The sequence below is a fragment of the Rutilus rutilus genome, assembly GCF_951802725.1.
Source record: "Rutilus rutilus genome assembly, chromosome: 12".
Lineage (NCBI taxonomy): Eukaryota > Metazoa > Chordata > Actinopteri > Cypriniformes > Leuciscidae > Rutilus > Rutilus rutilus.
The window spans coordinates 29612965-29638666 of NC_140217.1; the positions used below are offsets into that span (position 1 = coordinate 29612965).

General features: G+C 37.4%; 2 protein-coding genes across 2 annotated transcripts in view; one reads left to right on the top strand and one right to left on the bottom strand.

Annotated features, from left to right (window-relative positions):
• The window catches only part of cyfip1 (cytoplasmic FMR1 interacting protein 1), a 45327-nt gene that overhangs the window by 12062 nt on the left and 7563 nt on the right, over window positions 1-25702 (top strand). The window contains exons 4-25 of the mRNA XM_084425411.1: window positions 895-972; window positions 1070-1171; window positions 1253-1434; window positions 2361-2457; window positions 2642-2770; window positions 3861-3965; window positions 4084-4175; window positions 4562-4679; window positions 7041-7163; window positions 8928-9053; window positions 9434-9600; window positions 9689-9836; window positions 11941-12094; window positions 12435-12591; window positions 12863-12959; window positions 13087-13163; window positions 13289-13397; window positions 13496-13615; window positions 14052-14251; window positions 18733-18820; window positions 24746-24889; window positions 25492-25582. Of these exons, the coding sequence (XP_084281537.1) occupies window positions 895-972; window positions 1070-1171; window positions 1253-1434; window positions 2361-2457; window positions 2642-2770; window positions 3861-3965; window positions 4084-4175; window positions 4562-4679; window positions 7041-7163; window positions 8928-9053; window positions 9434-9600; window positions 9689-9836; window positions 11941-12094; window positions 12435-12591; window positions 12863-12959; window positions 13087-13163; window positions 13289-13397; window positions 13496-13615; window positions 14052-14251; window positions 18733-18820; window positions 24746-24889; window positions 25492-25582 (2704 nt within the window). The remainder of the gene's footprint in view (window positions 1-894; window positions 973-1069; window positions 1172-1252; window positions 1435-2360; window positions 2458-2641; window positions 2771-3860; window positions 3966-4083; window positions 4176-4561; window positions 4680-7040; window positions 7164-8927; window positions 9054-9433; window positions 9601-9688; window positions 9837-11940; window positions 12095-12434; window positions 12592-12862; window positions 12960-13086; window positions 13164-13288; window positions 13398-13495; window positions 13616-14051; window positions 14252-18732; window positions 18821-24745; window positions 24890-25491; window positions 25583-25702) is intronic.
• fndc9 (fibronectin type III domain containing 9) lies at window positions 19278-24422 on the bottom strand. Its single transcript, XM_084426549.1, has 2 exons — window positions 23299-24422; window positions 19278-20589 (listed from the first exon to the last, which is right to left on the bottom strand). The coding sequence occupies exon 2, from the start codon at window positions 20490-20492 to the stop codon at window positions 19827-19829; it is 666 nt and encodes a 221-aa protein (XP_084282675.1). The 5' UTR covers window positions 20493-20589; window positions 23299-24422; the 3' UTR covers window positions 19278-19826.

The window sequence follows — 25702 nt, forward strand, 5'->3', positions numbered from 1 at the left end:
CTTGTTCGACTCCACCTTAATGAGTTGCCCTTCTTTAATTTATTAAACCTCGACTCCATCACAGCTCTGTAAAGCTAACCTCGGCTGTCTGAACCAGTCTATCAAGCTGGCTCTCTGGAAGCCCTGCTAAAGGAGTCTGTCAGGGACTTGAAATGATTCAAGAGGGCCCATTTGAGTATCTCATTGTCCGCGCTCACCGTGCTCATTTGAGAAGCCCGGCCAAGCGAAGTAGGCTGCTCTGAATGGTTTTTGTATTGAATGTGAACTGCTGTGTGCTCTATTAGTGAGAGGTAATAGCTGTCGGGGACTGTTTGGCATCAGTGAGGAATTGATGTGTGTGTGGAAGTAGTTTGGTGCCACACACACACACACACACACACACACACACACAGAGAGAGAGAGAGAGAGTGAATGGTTGTTTTGTTACTCCTAGCACAGATTTTCTAAGTTGTTAAGATCTTAAGATTAAGTGGGTTAATCTGTTCTTTGGGAATATATTCAACATGAGATAAAGGTTTATTGTAGAATCTGTTTTTGAAGCATGTACACATTGGTCTTCAAAATTCTGAGATCACTAGTCCAGAAATTCTTTTTATTTTGCATTATTAATATTAGTAGTAGTCGTTTTTGATAGAAAATCTTACTATTAATTATAAATTCAATTATTTTCATCACAATTTCAGTTTAATTGAAAATTGACAAAACATCAACCAAATGTCTGATATTTAAGATTCTAGATTAGTCTGGTTTTTTTTTTCTTCATTTAATTCATAACTTGTTTCAGTATCCTAAAACCAAATTTTTTGATGGGAGGGAGGAAGGAAAGATTTATCTAACTGCATTCAGTTACTCGAGTGTATTTTAATTTTGTAATGATATTTTGCTGTGTTGCAGAATGAGATGTTGGAGGAAGGACAGGAGTATGCTGTGATGCTGTATACATGGAGAAGCTGTTCAAGAGCTATCCCTCAGGTAATTAGTAATGCCCAAAGCCTCTCAAAAAACCACCAACACAGACTGGTAGTCTGTAGTCTGGTGATTTGACCCTCTCCATCTGTCCCTCTCTCAGGTGAAGTGTAATGAACAGCCTAACAGAGTGGAGATCTATGAGAAGACCGTGGAGGTGCTCGAGCCTGAAGTGACCAAACTAATGAACTTCATGTACTTTCAGGTAACGCTTAATGCTATTTTCTGAATTTGAGTACAGGATGTTGTAAGATACACTAATGCTTCGCTCTCATTTCACTCTCAGAGGACAGCGATAGATCGCTTCTGTGGGGAAGTGCGACGTCTTTGTCACGCTGAGCGGAGGAAGGACTTTGTGTCTGAAGCCTATCTGCTCACGCTGGGGAAGTTCATCAATATGTTTGCGGTGCTGGATGAACTTAAGAACATGAAGTGCAGTGTCAAAAATGATCATTCCGCCTACAAGAGGTAACTTTCTGTGAGCCTCAGTTCTGCGTCTGGCCTCATCATTAATGTGGGCCTCTAGATGGCAGTCATGCTACATCTTCTATCCAGTTGTTATCACTGGTCCATACATGCTTTTTTGGTACTTCATTTGCATTAAACAGACATTTCAAACTGAGAAAAAGTTTACACATACACACTATTGTTCAAGAGTTTAGGGTCGGTAAGATTTTTGTAATATCTCCTATGTTCAACAAGGCTGCATTAGTGTGACAAAAATACAATAAAACAGTAATATTGTGGACTATTATTACAATTTAAAATGAACACTTTTCTGTTTTTATATTTTTTACAATGTAATTTATTCCTGGCTGAATTTTCAGCATAATTACTCCAGTCTTCAGTGTCACATTATCCTTCAGAAATCATTCTAATATGCTATTAAATTATGATAAACAGAACAGAGATGCTGCACACAAAACTGCGTACCATAATATCCCTAAAGAGACTAGAGCTGTCTAGCTTTATTCTCCCTGCTCTTTCAAAGTGTTCGTGTGGATTTGAGTTTATTTTCAGCATGCCCACCCACTGAACACATTTTTATGAAATGTCAGATTTGTCAACCACCCATCCAGTTTTCCACCGCATGTCATCTAACTTTTCTCGTCAATCTCTTGCTGTCTTTTTCTATGCCTCTATCGCAGTTTTTTTTTTATTCTGTTTGTTTGTCTTTCCAGGACTCTGTAGATATGGCTTTTCCTGCATTTCACTGTCCCCACAACAAAAAAACAACAGCAGCATATTTTTTACAAGTGTCAGATTCTTTATATTCGGCCTGAATTATATATAATTGCTTGTCGTAGTGACACAACGCTTGAACTGGCCTCAGTGTGATATATACACCATCAGTCTTTATCTTCATTACTTATATTGTCCTCTTTGTCCATCAGAGCTGCCCAGTTCCTGAGGAAAATGTCCGAGCCATCCTCCATTCAGGAATCTCAGAACTTATCCATGTTTCTGGCCAACCACAACAAGATCACACAGGTACCTCACCATCTTCTGCAAACTAACACTTAATACAGATAAAAAAATGCTTGTGTTTGGAAGTAGTTTGGTGGTGCCACACACACACTTGCAAAATGCATCTACAGCAGCCTAATAAATGTGGCAGTGCTCCAGACATGTTCTGTGTATGAGTCAATGATATTGACAGGCATCTCTGTTTCAGTCCCTACAGCAGCAGCTTGAGGTGATTAACGGATTTGATGAGCTGTTGGCAGACATTGTTAACTTGTGTGTAGAATACTACGAAAACAAGATGTACCTCACCCCCAGTGAGAAACACATGCTACTCAAAGTATGTATGAACACACTAACATTTACACACTGTCTTCTAGCATCTGGAACGTAACCATTTAAAAGTTTGGGGTAACAAGTATTTTATGCTCAACTCATAAAATACATTAAAAACAGTAATATTGTTTAATATTATTAAAATATATTTTCAAATATAATTTTATTCTTTTGATTGGCAAAGCTGAATTCTCAGCAGTCATTACTCCAGTCTTCAGTGTCACATAATCCTTCAGAAATCATTCTAATATGATGATTTGGTAAAAAAACAAAACATGATCAATGTTGAAAATGGTTGTGCTGCTTAATCTTTTTTTCAGAATTCTATGATGAATATAAAGTTTAAAAGAACAACGTTTATTTGAAATAGAAATCTTTTGTAACATTAAGGAGCTGTTTACTCGACACCATTTTCAGCTAAAAGAGTAAAACATTAAATGCAATTTGGACGTTCATTTACATGACAACAGCGTTTTGGGTGCCTGAAAACGCAAACTTTTGACAACGAGTTTCATAGTGCACGGTTTTGAAAACGGTCTCCGTGTAAACAACCAAAACGATGAAGACGATGACGTCATGCACATGGGTGTAACCTGTTCAGCCTATAGTGTTTCAACGCCATGGCAGCAGAATACAGGGTTTTTAGTTGTTTTCGTGGATCCGTGTGCATGGGGATCGTTTTACGCGAAAACTCAAAGGAAAAACTTCAGTTTTAAGCGTACTGTTGTCGTGTAAACGTACCCTAAAAATGTCTATAATGTCACTTTTGATCATTTTAATGCATCCTTGCTGAATAAAAAGTATATTTAAAATCTTACTGACCCCAAACTTTTTAATTTTTGTATTTTTTAATATTACAAAAAGTAGAAAAAAGTGCCATTGTAGTTTTAGTTAAGGATAGTACCATATGGTTTTGATGATATTTCTCAGACTTTTGATGATATTGCATTTGAATCTTGATATTTATGTATCATCATCTTGACCAAGCAATAATTCAACAGATTCAAAAGGTTTCATGTAAAAACTAAAACACAACTAAAAATTATATATTATTAAGGCATTCTTCCACATAGTCTGTTGTGACTGTCTTGTAGGTGATGGGCTTTGGTCTCTATCTCATGGATGGAACCAACAGCAACATCTACAAACTGGATGCCAAGAAGAGAATCAACCTCACAAAGATTGACAAGTTTTTCAAGGTGTGTGTGTGTATGTGTGTGTGCTTTTCCTGATGTAAACAGCGGCCCGTCTCGTCTGACAACTTGTCAATCTGAGACAGATTTTGATGTGATTTGACACTCTGCTTTACCCCTACAGCAATTGCAGGTAGTGCCTTTGTTTGGTGACATGCAGATTGAACTGGCCCGCTATATTAAAACCAGTGCTCACTATGAGGAAAACAAGTCCAGGTGAGTGCCCATACAGGCCATAGTTAAATAGCAACGCTGTTGTTTGCCATTGTGTTTTAGCTTACTATAATTAAAGGAATAGATCCTTCCAAACTTATATAACTTTATCTTTTCTGAAATACAGAAGATATTTTTAACAATGTACTGGTTGGTCTTTTACAAGAAACTGCAAATTCATCATAAAAGTTTTATAAGTAGTCTGTGTCCACATGCTGTTTTTTGTTGTTGTTTTTTTTTACATTTGGAAAGAAGAAAATGTTAACAGTACACAATTCCGAGTTTCTGCTTTTTGTGAAAGAATAAAAATGGTCTATTTTATTATTTGTGTAAAGTATTTACTAGATCCTTCCATGTTTTTTAATTGCCTGTCCTCTTGCATCCTCTAGGTGGTCATGCACATCTGCAGGCAGTAGTCCGCAGTATAATATCTGCGAGCAGATGATTCAAATACGTGAAGACCATATGCGCTTCATTTCTGAGCTGGCTCGCTACAGCAACAGTGAGGTGAGAATTATTATTCTTTTTCTTCACTGTCTTTCTAAACAAATGCAGTGTAGACTGCACAGTCACCATGCACTGACTCATATTGCCATGACGTTAGCAGGGGACAAAATGTCTGTTACCTAATCTGTCAAATGTCTTGCTCTTTCTAAACATAAAGACCTCTGACGAAGTTAGCTCTCTGAGTCGGTCTCAGAGAACTAACTTCAAAAAGAAAATATTTGTTGAAAGTAAAACTTTGGCTGCAGTAATCATCCTCAATATTATCAAAATCGAGTTAATCTCCCACTGCTACAGACTTTTTGTTAACCATCTGGCCTTATTTGATTTACCTGTAAATTATAAAAACATTTCAGTTGTCAATGCAATGCTTCACTTGAACCATCAAAAACAAAAGAATATATATATATATACACACAGTGCTAAACAAATTTATTAGACCACCTGTTATAATGAAGAGAAAACTGAAACATAATGAAGAACAACCTGAAACAACTAGTCTTTATTTACACATAATAACCAAACAACTTGTATGGCGTCCTTTGGCCTTGATAACAGCTTGTATTCTTGCTGACATTGTTTTTATGTACAGTACTTTTCCACAGTCTCTGTTGTTATTAACTTCCAAATGGTTTCTAGTTGTTCCCAAAGACTTGCTTTTGATGAAACTTTTGTGTTATCTATCTTTGAATCCACAATCCACAACTGTTTTCAACACTTATGATAATAAGACATTTTTATTGAGCACCAAATCACCATATTGGAATGATTTTTGAGGGATCATGTGTCACTGAAGACTGGTTGCTAAAAATTCAGCTTTGCCATCACAGAAATAAATTACATTATATACATAGTATGGTATACTCTAGTACTCTAGTTCTTATAGGAAATCTGATTTTCCTTAGCTAAAAATTTGCCTCAGCATATTGGATGCTGAAAAATCTCTTTCAGAAATGCACTAATGGTACGGCTTAAGGAGAATCAGAAGCTAACAGTGGCTTACGTTGCTCTTGAGTTTGTTTTTGCTCATGTGAATAGATTTTAGGAATATTCATTAGCCGTGGGAGGGCGAGCAGCTCTCGCTTCATACACTATTCCCTTTTCCACGGCTGAATGGTTTCAAGGCTCAATCTCGTCAACTCGAAGTTTGCATTCAGAACCACTGGGGTCGGTAGTCTTACAGATGAATATGGAAATGTTAGGGCAGGAGGCCAGCCTGGGTTTGAATTAAGTCATGGCAGCAGCAGCACTGTAATGAGAACACATTGGCAGCCAGAGGACAACTGGGGTCTGCTATTAGTGACAGCAACCCGGTGACGAGGAGAAGCGGGGAGGAATTTGTTTGTTCATTCCACAGCCATGGTTGTCAGATGCCAGGGGTTTTGACACGGTGCTTGTATCTTGTGCTGTCTTGGACTGCTGAAACAAATGCATAGATGCAGGGGTTTGGCATTTTCTCCTTTGATTGTTCATTTTGAATGCAGCTCCTGTTGGATGCTGCAGGTATCCTGGTGTTTTTTCATTAGCTTGTGTGATGAGATTTCAGTGGTTCATTAATTTGCTTGTTTTCTCTGTAATGACAGTAGTTGTGTGGAGCCCTATTCGGACGGGATTAACTTTACAAGGGTAGATGGAGTAATGTAATTTTACCACAGAATGTCTGTAATGTTAATGGCCAATTCGCACTGGATAAGATATCTCAGTAAAACTAGCAGAAGTGGGAGGGGTAACTATATATATATATATATATATATATATATATATATATATATATATATATATATATATATATATATATATATATATATATATATATATATATATATATATATATATATATATATATATATATATAAACAGTTATGTCTGGTCGAACGATGTATTAATTAACTTCAGATTGGATTGTGTTGGTAATAGGCACTTAGCTAACGCTAAAATATGTTTTGTGCCTCTAACAAGTGCATTCGATCTTCTTTCTGATCTGAATGGTGTGTGAAAAACACTTAGTTATGCCACAGACTTGTCCCAGCATCTAGAATGCAACTGAATGCTGTTTTCATGCGTCTCCATACTTGAAAAACCGCGGAAAACTACTTTTAAACAGGAAATGACAAAATATTTACGTACATACTACAGCGGGTCTATTCGCACGGGATTAGTATTACCTGAGGTAATTTTTCTGGACCTTCTTACTGAAGGTTAAAGTCGCCTAATCTTTACTGACGGGACTAAAATCACAGAGAAGTTCTGGTAATAATTACTTTACCCCACCTCTCCATGTTAAACTAGTCCCTTTTGAATTTAGATGTTATGTTATCTTGTTTACTTACTGTTTATTATTGCTTCCTTTTCCCATTTTCGCAGGTGGTGACCGGCTCAGGGCGTCAGGAGTCTCAGAAGACCGACTCTGAATACAGGAAGTTGTTTGATCTTGCTTTGCAGGGCCTGCAGCTGCTCTCTCAGTGGAGTGCTCAGGTCATGGAAGTGGTGAGTGGACTTGTCACACTCATATTTGTGTGTGTGAACACCACCAAGAGATACTTTTGACCCATAATGATAATGTGGTTATGATACAATATATCTAGATAATAAAAGCAAAAAAAAAAAAAAAGACTCAAAAGTAGTTATTATTGTATAACTTTCTTGAAATTGAATAAAGGTTTGTGTAAAGTGAAATTTTGAGATTCAGACTTGATGAAGCTGTGGATACATGTGCTAGCAGTATGGATTTGTATGGAGCCCCTAAAATTTTATGTCAATGCCTTTGCATTCTCGCGCAATATGTTTGCCTAATATGAAATATTACATTTTGTATCAAATGAAAAATAATATTCTTAATCTTTTTTCTAAGTATACAGTATACTGATACAATATATGCACAATATATGAAAACCATTTAAAACCAGTGTAGCATAGTGCTATTGTGAATTCACAAAGGCTGCGATTTAATTAAATATATTTAATATATACAGTGTGCGCTATAATTATTTGCATGCATGTAGGTTCCGTGCATCTCGCAGCGGGCCCGTTCACAGTAAATGCTGCTCCATGTTATCATTTACATGTGTGGAGCACATCTCATCGTAAAGAACTGGCCAAATATTAAAGATTAAGTGAACATGTCATTTGGCCAATATTAAACAAGGATTTGATCTGCTGTAAAGTGTAACAACAACAATTACCAGGCCTTTGGCACCGTCTGAAGGCATTTATTGTAATACATAATGTACGTAAGATAATGTACGTAACAATGTTGTTCTATAAAACCATATGATTACTTGCTCTTGATATTTTATTTGAACCAAAAATGATTGCCTCATTGTTTATTATATATGTATTTTAGGTAATTTAAAGGCTGTTGTTTGCTTTGGTCTATTTTTATTACTATACAAAAAATTCCAGTTACTTCCAAAAACAATTGACTGATTACTCTATTACCAAAATAATCGTTAGTGACAGCCCTACTCTCAACTGTCTCAAATAGACTAAACTATCTTCTTTGTCCTTTGTTGTTTGATTAACATTAAAAACAGATATTAGGCGGCTGTCACTTTAAGACCTAATGCCCGGAGCAAATAACATGCATTTTATTTCTCAATTGTTTACGTTTACCTAAGACATCACCGACAATGTGTATGAGGTGGGCAGTTTGACATTGTTTTGTGTGAATTTGTCTGCTCAAGCAGACATGAAAGAGGCTTTCTGGGTGGTCAAAGTACCAAATTCAGTTATCTCGCTTGAATTGGCAAAATATTGGCAGCCTGTTGCACTCATGAAAGACTAAACTAACCTCAATTTTCAGTAGCATCAACCCACCCATTCAAGACAAAGACCTTGAACCTCATTCATTGAGTAGACCAGACCTATGTTCTTTCTCTTTACTTCCACAAGGCCATCAACATTTTCACCTTTGATTTTAATCATTCATTTCACTTTAATAGTCAGTTCTAGCTATGCTTTTTTTTTTTTTTCTTGGAACAGACGTTCCAAACAAAGCACTCCATACTGGCAGTCTCATGAAATATTGTTGCCATAGAAACAGCCTGCAACAAGTCCATTCTTTGCAATTAGTAAAATGGATTTTGATATTTGTAGCTAATTAGGTTGGAGATAGAGATGATGGACCATAGTTTCTGAAATTTGTTTATTGATGTTGTTGATGTTTATTTAAGCAGCATTGAAAATATCTTACAGAATAATCATCATAAGCAAGTATACATGAAAGATTGTAAAATGTTTTCTTTTTTGCAGTATTCCTGGAAATTGGTGCACCCTACAGACAAATACTCCAACAAAGAATGCCCAGATAATGCTGAGGAGTATGAACGTGCCACCAGATACAACTACACCAGTGAGGAGAAGTTTGCTCTGGTGGAGGTCAGTACACCTGCAGGGCCAAATCTCAATTAACAATTAATTCAGGTGTCCTTTAATTATATATATATATATATATATATATATATATATATATATATATATATATATATATATATATATTTGTATTTAATTATTTTTTATTATTTCTTTAGAATGCTTGAAATTCAGTATCAAACTCTGTGTAGGCTTTTGAATCAGCTTGATGAATCCTCTCTGAATTAACTCAGCTTGCCAATGGATCAGATCTATGACTGAATTGACATTAATGATGAAATGTTTGTTAATCCGTGTCAATTGTTTAGTGTATCAAAAAGAACTGAATTAAGTCAGTCTTCGTTTTCCAGTTCTCTGTCTGAATGTGCTTCTGTCTACTTGTTTAGGTCATTGCGATGATAAAGGGCCTGCAGGTGCTGATGGGCCGAATGGAAAGCGTGTTCAACCATGCAATCCGTCACACCATCTATTCAGCTCTGCAAGACTTTGCCCAGGTCACACTCAGAGAACCGCTGCGTCAGGCTATCAAGAGGAAGAAGAACGTCGTCCAGAGGTACAACAGAGCACCAAACCGGATGATATTTCTGTCTGACTGCTCTAGTGGTTTAAGTCTTTGTAAGCTGACAGTGATGTTGTTCCAGTGTCCTCCAGGCCATCCGTAAGACCATATGTGATTGGGAGGCGGGCAGAGAGCCACATAATGACCCAGCGCTGCGGGGCGAGAAGGACCCTAAAGGGGGATTTGATATCAAAGTTCCTCGTCGTGCCGTGGGACCCTCTAGCACTCAAGTATGCGACTCTCCAATTTCCAGTTTCTATACCATATAAAGGACAGAAACATGCTCTACACAAATGCAGACAATATAGCAACCCCATTATACATGCATAACATTTTTCCTTAGTGGCGGTAACAAACCTCAGAACTCAAGGGGGCAACAGAGTTATCCTCAAATGCATGTAGTCCATTCTGAATTTAAAAGCATGTGAAATTTATATTGCATCGACATCGAGTCGATTGGGGTCATGTATTTATGTAGAGTATGTTTCATGTTGAGGAAATTGATAAATCTGTTTCTGCTGCTGATGCCTTTTTCAAACAGGGTCCAAAAGCTGTACTCGCTGATTACAGATTAGCTACATATCATCACCTCATCCCATTTTCACCTTATACAACCCCTTATCTGAAACCGCCTAGCAATTCATATTGCTATGTTTTTCAACCTGTTATATACACACACACACAGTCACACATGCTCTGCCAGGGTCATTCAGAAGAGCTTGTAATCTTCCGCTAGCTTTTGCCGCATATATTGCATGAAGCACAGTTGAATCTGATGTGCCGTGGAAGGGTGTTGTATTGAATGTCAATAGTGCCTCAGGGATTTGAGCTGTAATCGGTGCTGCCTCTCAACATGATCTCAGTGCTTTGCTATTGCCATTTTTTTAGAGATTCATACATGCGTCATGATTTCCGTTCGTGAATGATTAAAATGTCTCCACGATCTGCTTTTGAAAAAATATTGTAGTATCGTTCTACAGTGCATTCTTTCAGCTTTTTGTGTTTTCATAAACAGTCGGTTATCACAAGTGAACGTAAACAGTTAGGAAAAAAACGGTTGCGTGTCTGTATATTAGATCCGTGCTTTAAATTGACAGCAGCCTAATAAACCTGTCTTTTGTTGTTTGATTAACATTAATGAAAAGCGGCAACAAAGAGAAAATCACTTACTGCTCTTCACTGAATATCTTCAGTAGCTTCATCACCCTTACTTTGGGCTAAATGGTCTCTCATTCTTTTTTGTTACCTTGTAAGGCAACATTTTTTAAATATGGAAATTAGTTTGGCTGTACTGCTCCATCACTTGAAACGTTTTGTCAAAATAGTAAAACCAACATGAAAAAAATCTTGAAATGAAATTTTTGCCATATCGCCCACCCCCTACTCTGAAGCAAAACTTGCCCTTTGCTGATGCCTTGGTATTAAATTAATACCTTGTGATGATAAAGTGGGGAAATGCCTGTCCTGCTCCAACCGAGCAACTTTAATTGAGAGAAATTGCAATGCCAGTGGAAAGTTTACTATTATAGACCCCCTATTTATTTATTTATTTATTTATTTATTTAACATAAATAGGATATTTCATTCTACGTTTAAAAACTGGTCATAAGGCATGAGATTAATTGCAATTTTATTCCATTGGAACCACTTTTATGAAATAAATCTGCATATAGTTTTCTGGGTAAACAAGAGAAGTCTTAATCTCAGATACACAGCAAACTTAATAAAAAATAATTTCCACTAAAATTTTTATCAGGTTTCTTTAGTACTATCCAACTATTTAATTTTTGGAAACAATGATATAATTGTGTTGCTTTTAAAATATCATATTTTATTTTTATGTAGCTGCCTATATGTTTTAGGAATAGTTTACTTTATATTTCCTCTCACAAGGGGATCATATTTGAGGGACCTGTATCAAAAAGTCTTATATTATGAACAGGGCAATTTGACCCAAACAATGACTGTTGTGAATGTAGCCTCTCTCAGTGTTTGAATACATTGTCACACGGACACACACACACACACACACGCACACACACACACACACACACACACACACACACACACACACACACACAATTCCAGATGGAATCCAAGGGCAGAGATACCGACGACTCCTTTGATACCTGGCTGAAATGTCCAGGGGAGGCTTTGACACTTGTATGCCCTCCATCAGCACATATAGAACTCCCCACCTGTGTCGAGATGACACTAGCAGAATGGTGATGTGAATCTGTCTGTTGAGGAGTGGCTGTGATTAGTAAAGATGTCCAACTTTTCATCAGAGACTTAATGTCCTTTCATCTGCTGCTTCTTTCTGTTCCTCTATAGCTGTATATGGTCAGGACGATGCTGGAGTCTTTGGTCGCTGATAAGAGCGGCTCAAAGAAGACTCTGCGCAGTAGTCTTGAGGGACCGACCATCCTGGACATCGAGAAATTCCATCGCGAATCATTCTTCTACACTCATCTGCTCAACTTCAGTGGTAAGGAACAGGCTAAATGCCTGTCCTCCCCAAATTTGTTGTATGTTCACCCTTTTATGAACAGTAAAACTGATGTGCAATTACCATGATTTTAGTGTCCAACTAGATGACTATGCTATTTTAACCAAACCTTTTTTGCATACCACTATGTACCAAGACACATTATCTCTGATAAATCATTTATAATAAACATAGCAGCGTTCCATTACAAATTAAGAATTGTCCATTTTGATTTCATGGTGACTTTGTGTCCAAATAGTTTATGGGGCCAGTCTATTTAGTTGAATTTGGTCAGACGGTATTAATGTTTTGTCTCTTCTGCATGCGTGTTGTGTTGCAGAGACACTGCAGCAGTGCTGTGATTTGTCCCAGCTCTGGTTCCGCGAGTTCTTTCTGGAGCTCACAATGGGCCGCCGCATCCAGTTTCCCATTGAGATGTCCATGCCTTGGATCCTCACTGACCACATCCTCGAGATTAAAGAGGCCTCTATGATGGAGTGAGAACAACATATTACATTTTGGTATCACTTAAGTGTCCTTGTTACGGACTTTACATGTACTTACTATAGTAATAACAGTAAATTATGCATAATCGCATGCATCTAACCCTAAACCAAACCCTAATGCTATAGTAAGTGCATGTTGTTAATTAATATTTCTCAGTACTTAAATGTATAATTACACTGTAACAAGAACAGTTTTCTAGTACATGAATTGCCATGGTATATGTGCAAAAAATATGCTTATAAGTCTGCCTGATGTACACAGATACGTGTTGTATTCACTGGATCTGTATAACGACAGCGCACACTACGCTCTCACAAAGTTTAAAAAGCAGTTCCTTTATGATGAGATTGAAGCTGAGGTAAAACCCTCTTGACCTTCTACATTCATTCAAAAAAAAATTGTTAAATCAGTTATTGCATTTTGCATTTAATCTGTTTTAATGTTCTTTTAAGTGATTATGCATTTGGATTTTTTCTTTCTTTCAGGTGAATCTCTGCTTTGACCAGTTTGTCTACAAACTTGCTGATCAGATTTTTGCCTACTACAAGATTCTTGCCGGAAGGTAAGTCTGTCTGTGAAAATGTCATTTTCAGGACAAATATGAACCAATTTTTCTGTAGTAATGTAAGTAACTTTGGGGACTTAAAAAGTATCTTTTATTTTCTGTAACACGATTTCTCTCTGTAGTCTCCTTCTGGATAAGAGACTAAGAGCTGAATGTAAGAATCAAGGTGCAAACATCTCGTGGCCTTCCTCCAATCGTTACGAGACGCTGCTCAAACAGAGACATGTACAGGTAAGAATGGCCACTCTTCTGTACGATTACGTATTAATTTCTGTTTATTAACGCTGTTCTTAAGTCCGCTCATCTTTTTTTGCCCTTTTCTCTTGCAGCTCCTTGGACGATCAATCGACTTGAACCGTCTGATCACCCAGCGAGTGTCCTCTGCGCTTTACAAATCTCTAGAGCTAGCCATCAACCGCTTTGAGAGCGAGGACCTTACTTCCATCATGGTGCCTTATCCTTCAAGTGTTCATTTTTCTCTCTCACTGAGACGTTGAATTTGCTCAGCTGTTTTAGCTGTTTTTACCTGAATTTGCCTGTTCAGGTCTTCTAATGAAGAGGTTGCTTTCATAGCACAATTGAAATTCAGTGCAGCAGAAATAATTATCTGGCTCTGCCAGAGAGTGAATCGTTTTATTAATATTTGCTTCCTGTATGTGTGTGTGTGCATGAATGTATAGACATTGGATGTCTGATTGTGACACAGCTTTTTAAAATGCCATGAAATTGTTCCAAGGCTCATTATTGGTTTTCATACAAATTGTTGTCAGAAGTCTGCGTGTGCTTGAATAATATAGACATGCATTGTGTGTAAACATCATTATTGTGTCTAAACGTGAGAGGGCTTTTTTTTCAGTCGCTCTTTCTCTCTTTGTGTATGATCAGGAGTTGGAGGGTTTGCTGGATATTAACCGGATGACCCACAAGCTCCTCAGCAAGTATTTGACACTGGACAGTATCGACACCATGTTTCGCGAGGCAAACCACAACGTATCCGCACCCTATGGCAGAATCACTCTCCATGTCTTCTGGGAACTCAACTATGACTTCTTGCCCAACTACTGTTACAACGGCTCCACGAACAGGTGGGTCAGCCCATCACCCTCACCCCCCGAAATGTCGAAATTATAAGAAATTAGGGTTTTTTGTAAAATATATTATTAAATCAGGGTTTCCGCGGAGTCATAAAAAGTCATAAAACGTCTTAAATTTAATAATAAGAATTTTAGGCCATAAAAAGTCATAAAAACGTCCGGATTTTCCATACAAGGTCATAAATTTAATTTAGCCACGTCATAAATTGATATGCTCGTTCATTCGTTGGTTCTACCAGAGCCCGTCTACGGAGAGCCTGTCCACTCCCTATTAAGCCCTATTGTACCGAATTTTGGTTGTAGTACCACCAGAGTTCCACTGGGGGTGCTCGCCATGAGTGCAAAATGAATGGGAGTCAATGGGGCTAGACGGCTAAATTTGTCTCTTTCACCCGATTGCCGTTGAGAAATCTCAGATGTGATTGTAGATTTTGCAAGTTCAACATGGGTTTTAGGTCGAAAGTTGAATGAACGAGTACTTATGTCGTTTTGATTTCTTACAGGTTGAGTTGTTGTTGCCCATAACACGCTAGCATTCTGCTAATGACGTCAGCATTCTGACGTCATTGACATTTTGAAAGACTTTTTTAAAGCAAATAAGTGACTCTAAAAAATCTAACACCCAGCAATGTGTAATTTATTTGCATCTCCTTTCGAATACAACATTCAAATTACTAGATAAAAAATTATATCCTGAGAAAAGTGGATTTTGAGGGGTATACCGCCATTGACCTCCATTCATTCTGCACTCGTCCTGTGAGCGCCCTCATATGGAATCGGAGTGGAACTGCAACCAGTTCAGAAGCCGGAAGTGTAGTGAGAGTGAAACTTCTCGCCATATTAGACATTGGCTGAGTCCCAATTCGCCTACTTATACTACGACCTAAAAGTATGTACTTTTTTTGTGAGGAAAAAGTACATACTTTTGAGTGTGTAGCAAAAAAGTATGCACGTTCTGGGACATACTTCGATGACGTCATGCAACGTGAACGAGAACGTGGTTGCTTAGTTACGCACACCATGACTGTTAACAAAACATTTTACATTTCATTCATTCTTATATGTCATATATAAATGTATTTACTATTCCCATCTTTTTTTCCAAAATACATTTACAATGTGTCCTACCAAAGTGAGGAGTGAAGCAGGCTGTCGTCGTAGATCAACCAAACGCAGGTCGTTTGTGAGGCGGCTGGTTCTGACGTCCATGTGCAATGTGTGTAACGAAAGCTAAAATATTTAAAGTTTATAGTATAACTATTGTTTAACGTATTTTATACTTATGTATAATACTCAAAAATACCCCGATGAAAATGAACCATGCTTTTACTATAGTAAAAGTGTAGTAACCATATTTCTTTGGTTGGATTGATAAAGTTAATATTTGTACAGCCACAGTATTACTACAAATAAGTCAGTGTGGTTAAACTATGGTTAGTGTAGTAAAAGGTGTTTATTTTCATAAGAGTTTATAGTAAGGTAACTTATCTAAGACAGAAACATCAGAAGAAATAACTTACATAAAAAAAAGACACTTGCATGACACTGTACTTTTTATTTCATCGGACCCTACAAGATAAACACGGTACTTTTTGGCACAACATAACCCCATTAGTATTACGAGGCAATAAAATATAACTTTAATAAGGGTTAAACATTTGAATTCTTACACTTAAAAACTGAGGGCGAATCTCCGCGGCTGCATCCGGCTGCCATGTTTACATCACCATAGATACCACCATCACCACAAAGCTTCTCCCTCCCGCACGCAATGGGTTGTGGGCAATATTAGCCGTTAGAGTGTGCATTGATCTGCACTTCGAATTCTAACCGGAAATAGTAGACCATCCGGGTATCTTTGGAATACTCTTTTCAACATACTACGATTTGGGACGTACTAATTCTTGTTTCGCATACTATTTAGGACGGATAGTATGCGAATTGGGACTCAGCAATTCTCTGGTTCTACCATTGCCTTTTCCCCCTGAAAATGCGCTGGCGGCATAATGTTAAATGCACAGGTTAAATGCGCTAAAAGCGGAACGCTCATTTGAAACGCGCGCCACACGGACCATTTACCCGCTCGGCTCAAAGTCCAAACGGCAGCGCAGCGCGAGCTCAATAGAACTGATGCGTTTACTCTGATCGGTCTCAGTCACAAGATCCAGTGAGAAGCGCTTGAATTCAGCGAAGAACACACTGTCTCAGTGATTTAAACCAGTTTAAAGGCAGATGAAACAGCGCTGACCAACAGGAGAAACTCTGCACAACTGTCAGAAGGCTTTTCCGTCTACAATCTCCCGTCATTTACCATGGATTTACTGTCACGTTAGCCTAGTGATATTAACTGCACCATGTGGGATATACATATTGAATTTTATTATATTATTAGTGCTGATAATGTATTAAAGGACTAATGGAATATTTACAGTATTTAATAATGTATTTAGGCTGCTGTTTTTCATACATTTCCTGAAGATACGTGCCATCAAAGTTAGGCAACACAAACCAAGACAAGTTTCAAGACTTGACCCCTATTAGCACATGCAGAAACTAAGTAATTATTTTCCCAATAAAGATATTTATTTTGTTAAGGACAAATGACAAATGTTTGAATGTCCTACCTCAGATTTGTGAAATGTTCACCTGTTTTAGCAAGTGTTTGTCATTATATTTTCTGACAATAAAGAGTAAAGTTAGTTTAAAACCACAATTAAGGCTCTGGTTTCTACAACTTTCACTTAGAAGCAACAGTCTGCCTTTAAACTTGAAAGAAATAAAGATTTGACATTTATCGTGATAATTATCGATATTGACTAATATAAAACAATTATCGTGTTAATTGTTTTTGGCCATATTGCCCAGCCCGAACTGAAATCTCCCGGTCTATCACAATGGGAAAGTGTACATTTAACGAGCCATGGCTCAATGATGGTGTGTTTAGTAGTTGGCTCAAGCCCATTGCAAATAATCAGTATCAAGCATATTGCACACTGGGTAAGAAGGCGTTGGAGCTGTCTTTAGGCATTTAAATAATACATCTTGTTACTTTCAATGAAAGTCAATTAAAAAAAAAACTTTTGAAAAGAATTTTAATTAATTTTTCATAATTCATGTAGGTCATAAATTTAAATCATAATGGTCATAAAAAGGTCTTAAAAAGTCTTAAATTTGACTGACCAAACCCTGCAGAAACCCTGTAAATATAAATTCTAAAAAGAATCATGCAGGCTCTACTAATCTTACTGATATGGTTGTGCAATAATCTAAATGTACAATGTCATAAATGGATAGCATTTTAACAGCTATAATTATGTAGACTTTCAGGCTTCAGCTGTTGCAAAATGTATTCATTCATCCATATTCCATTTAAACAGAAGTAATTGACATTTCTTTCATCACTTGTCAAAAAACCAGACGCCCAAGACACTTAAATTAAGATGGAGCATTGCTTGTATCTTTAGTTTTAGAGAATGGTTAATTGAGTTATTTCATTAGTTATTGATAGTCTGTGCTTAAATGTGAATAATCAGAAGATATGATTGGAATGTCTGTTTTATTTTAACCAGGAAAGGACTGTTATGTTTCAGAAGTGTTTTTCCACACTTGTGATACACTCTTGTACACATAATTTTGTTTGCAGCATAAGTGTGTAATCTGCAGCAATTTGAGGCAAATCAATTACCTTTTTAATCTTTTTTTCTGTGAATTGAGTGTTTGTCTACCTTTTGCTGTTATATCCATCACTTTTTCTTTTCTCATCTCTTTTATTGTCAAATAATTGTCGAACACGATCATTTTACAAGGTACACTCTGACCCAAATATCAAATATGACAGCAGAGAGAAAAAGAAACAGCTTTGTAAGGATCCATAGTGAGGTGGGAAATATTTCTATGACTAAATTGTGAGGTCTTCAAGATGGAGTGTACAGGTAGGCTGTATGTGGGATAAAAAGAAGACTAAAGTCATCTTTACACTGTCAGGTTGAGGTGGCTTTAACATTTTGTGGCTTTCAGGGGATATCTGACAAATTCATCAAATGTAGGCATATCAAAATGAACTAACACCATAAGGGTTCAGCTGTTGTCTCAGTGCAATTCATAACTGGTAGGAGGATGGTTACGTCTTTGTAAGATTTCAGAAACTAATTAGCTTCAGCTCGGGATGCAAAAAGGTTACACAGAGCACACTGATGCCACTTCTCGCCTGCTCCTGTTAAATTAAACACACAGCTACAGTTACTTTAACCAGAACAGATATTTGTAGCCCTTTTTTTGTGTTTTTTTCCCTTAGAAACATGTTCCTCTGAAAGCTTGTGTGATGAGTTTTTCCCAATGTATTGGTACTGTGAATGTGGGGATAGAGTGGACATGCTGAGTGCAGCCTGATTGAACAGAGAAGACAATAACTGCATGACAAAGTGAATAATAAAAAAATGGTCAAATCAAATTTTTTCCCCTATCTCTTTTAGGTTTGTTCGCACCGTGCTGCCGTTTTCTCAAGAGTTTCAGAGAGACAAGCCTCCCAACGCCCAGCCACAATACCTATATGGCTCAAAGGTGGGTTTGAACGAGTTTAAATATCAAAGCTAGATCAGTTATATCTCCATTGTTCACATGCAGTTACAATATGCCTCTCACAAACAATAACATACATGGAAATATTTTTTATTAAGCAAGATAGATAGGTAGGCAAGGTACATTTCAAGCAGAAAAGGATATCAATGAATGCACAAACAGACTGTCAACTCGCAGAGACATTACAATCAAAAACGCGTAAATGCATTAAATCTCTCTCTCTCTCTCTCTCTCTCTCTCTCTCTCTCTCTCTCTCTCTCTCTCTCTCTCTCTCTCTCTCTCTCTCTCTCTCTCTCTCTCTCTCTCTCTCTCTCTCTCTCTCTCTCTCTCTCTCTCTCTCTCTCTCTCTATATATATATATATATATATATATATATATATATATATATATATATATATATATATAAAAGCTTGGTTTTAGCTGTGGTTTATATGTATGTATATATATTTATATATGTATGTGTCTGATATGACTGGAATCTTAATTTTGTGTCTATTAGAAAATCCTATTACTTTAAACATAAAAATGATAACTTTCAAATAAGAATAATGATAAAAATTATAATAAATATTATTATAAGTGTTAAAAGGTGGGTGGATTTGTTTTTATTTTAAATTATTACAACAACAAAAATAATGGGGGTAAAATTGTATAATTTAACATAAACCTAGATTAATAAATTCTTATACTGAATGCATTAACTCGTGTTTACAAATTTAACCTTATTAGAAAGGTATACCAAAACAATACTTTGTGCACCTTAAAGTCCAGTACAGTGTAAGCTATGGGGCCTCCCATCAGTTTCCTTGGTTGATTAGCTAATGATGTTTTCATCTGACATTTGAATGCTAATTTAACCCGATCAGACCAGCCCAATTGTCTGAGCCTCATTTCCTCAAAATGCTTTCCACCCTGTTGATTGTCCTCATTGTGTAAGTTCTAATAGTTAGAATTTTGGGGGTCAGTATATCACATTTGACACCCCAGTTATTCTGACTCGGGGCCAAATCGGTGTTTATTACTTTGTGTTCGAAGTTCACGACTCTGCTCGTTTGCCATTTCTCTGCCATGCTCGACTCGAAAAGGATTCTCGATCACCGTTGCGTTCTGAGAGTCCTCCTCCTCGCAACCGGGCATATATAGACTTTTTCTTCCTTCACTTCCCATGTTCCCACCCATGGGGGTCAGAGCCAGGTGTGGATGGTTCGGACCTGGCTGGTTTCCTCTTCCTGGGTCCCTCTTTGCTGGACACATAGTGTGGAGACATCCCCAAAGCAGAGCCACAGCAATGATTAGCAAGAGAATGCTGCTGGCCAGCCAGACTCCCATCGCCAGCTCCCTGCCACTCCCCCCGAGCTCAGTGCCTTCATCTAGGGTACTAAAGACCTGGCACTGCTCTCGGGTGGGATTGGCAGACTGGCAGGTGACACAGAGGATGTATGTGGTCTGAGGACTGAGGTCGCCCAGACTGGTGGACGTCTGGCTCACGGGAACCCTGTCCTCGCGCAGGAAACTCTTGCGCGTGTAACCCATCAGAAGGCTGTTCCAGTTAGGGTGATACATGACACTGTAGAACGTATCCACACAGCCTGGAGAAGACGGCCAGCTGACGATGGCAGAGGTGGCGGTGACGTTCTGAATGGTGATAGGCATGTTGAGAATGTCTTTTAGGTCAAGACTCAATCTCTTATGAACGCACAGTTTGATGATGAAAGCTGGTTTAAGACGGCATGCAACGATTTTGAAGAATCTGAAAGAATAGAGGGCAAAAAACATTAATTCAGATCATTTCTATCCTTGAATGTGGTACAAAAAGGCCCTAATAAATTACCAATGGGCTTGCATCTGGCATAAAACATGTCCCTAAAGAATTTTAAAACTTCAATCATTGGTTTCAGAACTGAAATTGTGTTTAAATTGAAGGGCTTTGTCAAAAGGAATTAATCAGTAACATTGATGGTAACTGATGGTTGAGAACGGATATATAAAAAACCTGCAGCTTTGCTATAAACGTGTTTTAGCTAATTGCAGTGGTCAATACATTTGTATCTTTTTTTCTGTTCTTTTCTGTCTAATTTGTCTTTCATATTGTGATAATTAACATTGAAAATGGTGGAGTAGGTAACACAAGATGGCTTTTTTTATTATGGTTAGAGGCCGTTTCTCAATATGCATTCTTGTCTGTACTTGTGTTCTTGTGGACTTGTGAAACGTCATCAGTCGCTGCCCAAGTACTGTTCCAAATCAAAGTTCACATCTAGCCAAGTCCAGTTCAAATCCCCGGATGTGTTCTTGATCCGCCCCTTTTATCGAGGATGCATCGAGAGGTGACTTGTGCGGACTTGAGGCAGCCAGGTATCCCAGAATGCATCTCGCACCAACCAGCAAGCGTCAATAGCAGAGGAGAAACCCCGCGTAATTTAAAAATACTGCTGTTATTGTGTCATGTAGAGAATGTAGAATGTAGTTGATTAAAGCTCAAATATGATTTATTTATAAAGATAGCGCCTATTTTAAAATTGTATCCGACGTTTTCGGAGTTATGAGATCCAGGTGATCACCGGGCGCTCAGTGCTCATATACCCCGTCTGGAACAGCCCTTCCTCGGCTAGTCCTTCTGACGTTTGCCGCTGGCTCTGATGTCTCTAGTCTATAGTCTATAACTTGTATAGTCTAGTCTCGAGATATAATTCGTTCTTGTGTATATATAACAGGTGATCTTTGGCCTCTTTAATCTATAATTTGTTCCCTTGCAAATCTTTTGTCTGAGTGCAAAGTGAAGTTTCATAACTGTATATATTTAGGCTATTTAACTTTAACGTTGTAGCCTACTAGAGAGGTGACTTATGTTTTACTGAATCGTTTGCTTTATTTCTTATTGTATAGCTTCTTATACCTTTTAGGCTACTTATTCTTTTATAATGGCTATAATTGATCATTAAAACTGACATTTAACAAAAAGGGTTTTGTCATTTTATTTTATATATTTAAAATATTTATGTACATTCTTTTTACTCTGTGTAGGCTACATGTATAATAAAATAAAATTGCACAACCCTGTCTTTTTTTGTTAAATGTCAGTTTTAATGATCAATATTATTATGTTTAATATTTTTTTAAATGAAAAAGAAAAAGGCAGGGTTGTGTTTTATAGTTCGTGTGAAGATAATCATTGTAGCTACTCGTTGCCTGAACTGAACCACATTTGTGTGGCTATTAATGTTTAAGATTTTTTAAATGAAAATGAAGAGGCAGAGTGGTGTTTTATAACATATTTTGTTTTATTGTTGCCTATATACATAACCAGCCAGAGCGAGCTTAGTGACACTATCAAGAACGCTGCTGTTCCTTTTGCAGAATTACCAGACTTGAGTCCTTCCGTCCTCGGGAGTTCGTTCTCCTGAGTCGAACTTGGCAAGTCCGAACTACCAAGGACGCAAGTCCGAAGTCTGCGTACTTGGTATTGAGAAACGACCATAGTCTTTTGTCATTTCAGTTTTCTCTTCCATTCAAGTACAATTGCCCTGCACTAGCATGGTGTTAGCTAAAGCAGATTTATCTAGTGGGAAAAAAGCACCAGGTTGAATACAAGAGATTTTTTTTATTATTTTTTTATCCGCCTTGATTACATTGTATCTAATTTTTTTTCCCTCTCCAAAACTATGTATCAAGGTATCTAAAGCAGGATTAAGTGAATTTCCAATTGATGTAACATCCATATATCCCCTTGCCAAGAGAGAAGTTCTTAAGGGATTCTCTCGAGTCATTATAATGGAATGGCATTACAGCACAATAAATATAGTTTTGAGGTTAAAATTATATAAATGTCATGGTTTAACAAATAAAACTATATATTTAGTGTCCACTGTTTTAAGACCGTCCATTGATTATGCATGGTCAAACACTGATTCATGATTATTTTATTTTAAAAATTCTTTTCTATATTTGTACATTTTTATTTTTCTAATATCCCCTGCTTCAACTCTTAGAGAGCAGACTGAGATCTCAGGATATTTATCTTGGCTTAAAATGTGAATTAGTTTGTTCATTATATTTGCCTGTTTCTCTTGCTGCTCATGGATTTAGTTTGTTTGAAGCCCATAAACTCAATCAATAAATCACCACATTGGACTTGTGTGGATGAGTGGTGAACCTTTATGCTACACATTCACACTGTAATTACTCGGCAATCAGCACTGTGTGAAAGCTTGAACACTAATAATTTTGATCTTCCAGAAGCACACTGTCAATAACACTCAGACAATTCCTTCATGTCTGAGAAAAACAATGTATATTCCCTCGATCTATCTTTAGTTGTATTCTCAGACAGTACTTAAATTGGTCTTTTACCATTCTTTACAGGTAATCCACACTTTTAAAAAAATCTTTGGAAATCTAACAGAGACACAGGTGTGTCTGGGAAAACTGAAATTGAGAGGTAAAGGAGCAAAAATCCTACCGTAAGAGATAAGAGTCGTCACTTCATAGACAGGTCGTCTCGCTGTTGCTGACAGAATCCCCCTGAAGCGTGAGAGTGTATGACCTGTAGCTTTCTGTTTGGCATGGCTCAAGTCTGCTTCAGAAAGGGCTCCACATCCACACCGCTGCACAGAAAAGCTCCTCTTTCTGATTAGAGCAGCAGACGGCACATAAAGCAGAGAGAGAGTTCAGTGAGGAGGGGGGAGACGACACATCAATGTTTTGCATAGACTGCATTTTAAACAGAATTACAGCTGGGAGAGCGTGAACTCTCTTGCTTGTCCTCTGTCTCTTACGCATCCTTTCTCCCTCAATCATTGGAGGAACACCGAGTTTTTCCTCCCCCACTGTGCTTTCAATTACTCCCTCAGACTGGTGACCTGTCTCCTCTGACTCACTGCCACAACACCTACGGACATGCATGCTCATGCATTTATGATTAATCTTTAATAGGTCAACATAAAAGTACTGTTTGCTAATTAGAGAAACAGAAGGAACTTGTTTCTTTCCATTTTTTTTTTTTTTTTGCTGTTTAAAAACTATTACGGTGACACCAATAAAAAAAAGGAAGCTTAAAAAAAAAAATTGGCATGTTGTAAAGAATGTTTAGTTTAATAGGTCTAGTCCTTGAGAGCCAATTTTGAATAAATTATGAGTTTCATTTAGTGTGTGTGATTGTGTGTGTGTGTGTGTGTGTGTGTGTATTTAACAAATGGAGAAAGCTCATTGGCCTCTGCTGATTCTGCAGCCAATGAGATTGCTTGCTTATTATTCAAATAGTCTAGTTCAGTGTTTGCTGTAGGCTAATCCTGCACTGCGCTGTCAGGTTTACTCTTAAATCCTCCACCTGTAATCCTCCACCTGTCTAGATCTACTTCTTTGGGATTTCTGTGTCTATTCATGCAGCAGCAGCATATCTTACATGCTCACAGCATACACTCCGTGTATCTATTGGCAGTAGCAAGTCCATACTTGCTCTGCAGCAGCTGTAATAATAAACATGGCCATACTCATTAACATGCTAAAACTATTTCAAAAGTTGTCATGATTTAAATATATATATATATATGCTTATTAATTAATCTAATTAAGTGTATAATAATATTTGTAAATATATTTCAAACATCCAAGACCCTTATACATATACACCCTTTGTTAGTTTGACAGCACTGGGGTAATGTTTAAATTTTTTCTTTTTGATGAATATTCAAAGCCACAGCTGGTTCTGAGCTGTGTTGTTGGGTATGAGCTACAGTAATCAGATTGTTTTTCTCTATAATTAACTAAGTAATTAACTCTATAATATAATAATTTTGTTACTGCTCTGCTATTACTTGTTTTACATAGACATAAAAAAAGAGTTGTAACTTACAAATGAAACTATGCCTCAACATAAACTCTCTCTTTTCTTTTTTATGATGATTCAGGCCTTGAATTTGGCATACAGTAGCATATACAGCCTCTACCGGAACTTCCTGGGACCTCCGCATATTAAGGCTATTTGCAGACTTCTGGGATACCAGGGAATTGCTGTGGTGATGGAAGAGCTGTTAAAGGTCGTCAAAAGCCTGGTATGTGGACAAGCATTCAAAATGAAGTTTGTGTATGGAGATCTGAGGGCTTTTGCAAGACCCTAGACATTATCTATTTTTTTTAATCTGCTGCTCTCAAATGTGTGAGAGGAAATGCATGCTGTATTTTGTATTTATGTCCGCCCACGTTCCTACTAGAGCCTACGAAGTGATGCCTTAATTTGAGGGGTTTTAAACTGTAGAACATAGCAAGTCACCTTTATTTATATAGCGCTTTATACAATACAGATTGTTTTAAAGCAGCTTTACAGTGATAACAGGAAAATGATTTAAGGATGCAAACAGTTAATTTGGTCTGTACAGCAGCTCTAAAAGAAATGACTGTGGTGCTAGCAACAAGCAAGTTCATGGGTTCGATTCCCAAGGATTGCGTGCAATGATACAGTGTATACCAAATTTCTAATTTCATGATGCATCACGTCATTTATTAAGAACCTTAATTGAATCAGATCATTGTTAGAGCAAACTTTTTGTACCACCAATCTTTCTTTAAAGGATAAAGATGGTCTCTTTCAGGATGTGTTGATATTAGCAAACATTTGTGCTGAAATCACATCGTCGTCTTGTTCTTTCCGATGCAGCTTCAGGGCACCATCCTGCAATATGTGAAGACCCTGATGGAAGTAATGCCCAAGATATGCCGTCTGCCTCGCCACGAGTATGGCTCGCCAGGTGAAAATCACATTCCTAAACGAGCCTTTTATTTCCTGACCCAAGAGAGGAACTTTGACCCTGTGTAAATATTACCAAGTAGAAGACAAGCACTACATTATTAAGCTTTGATAAGTCCAA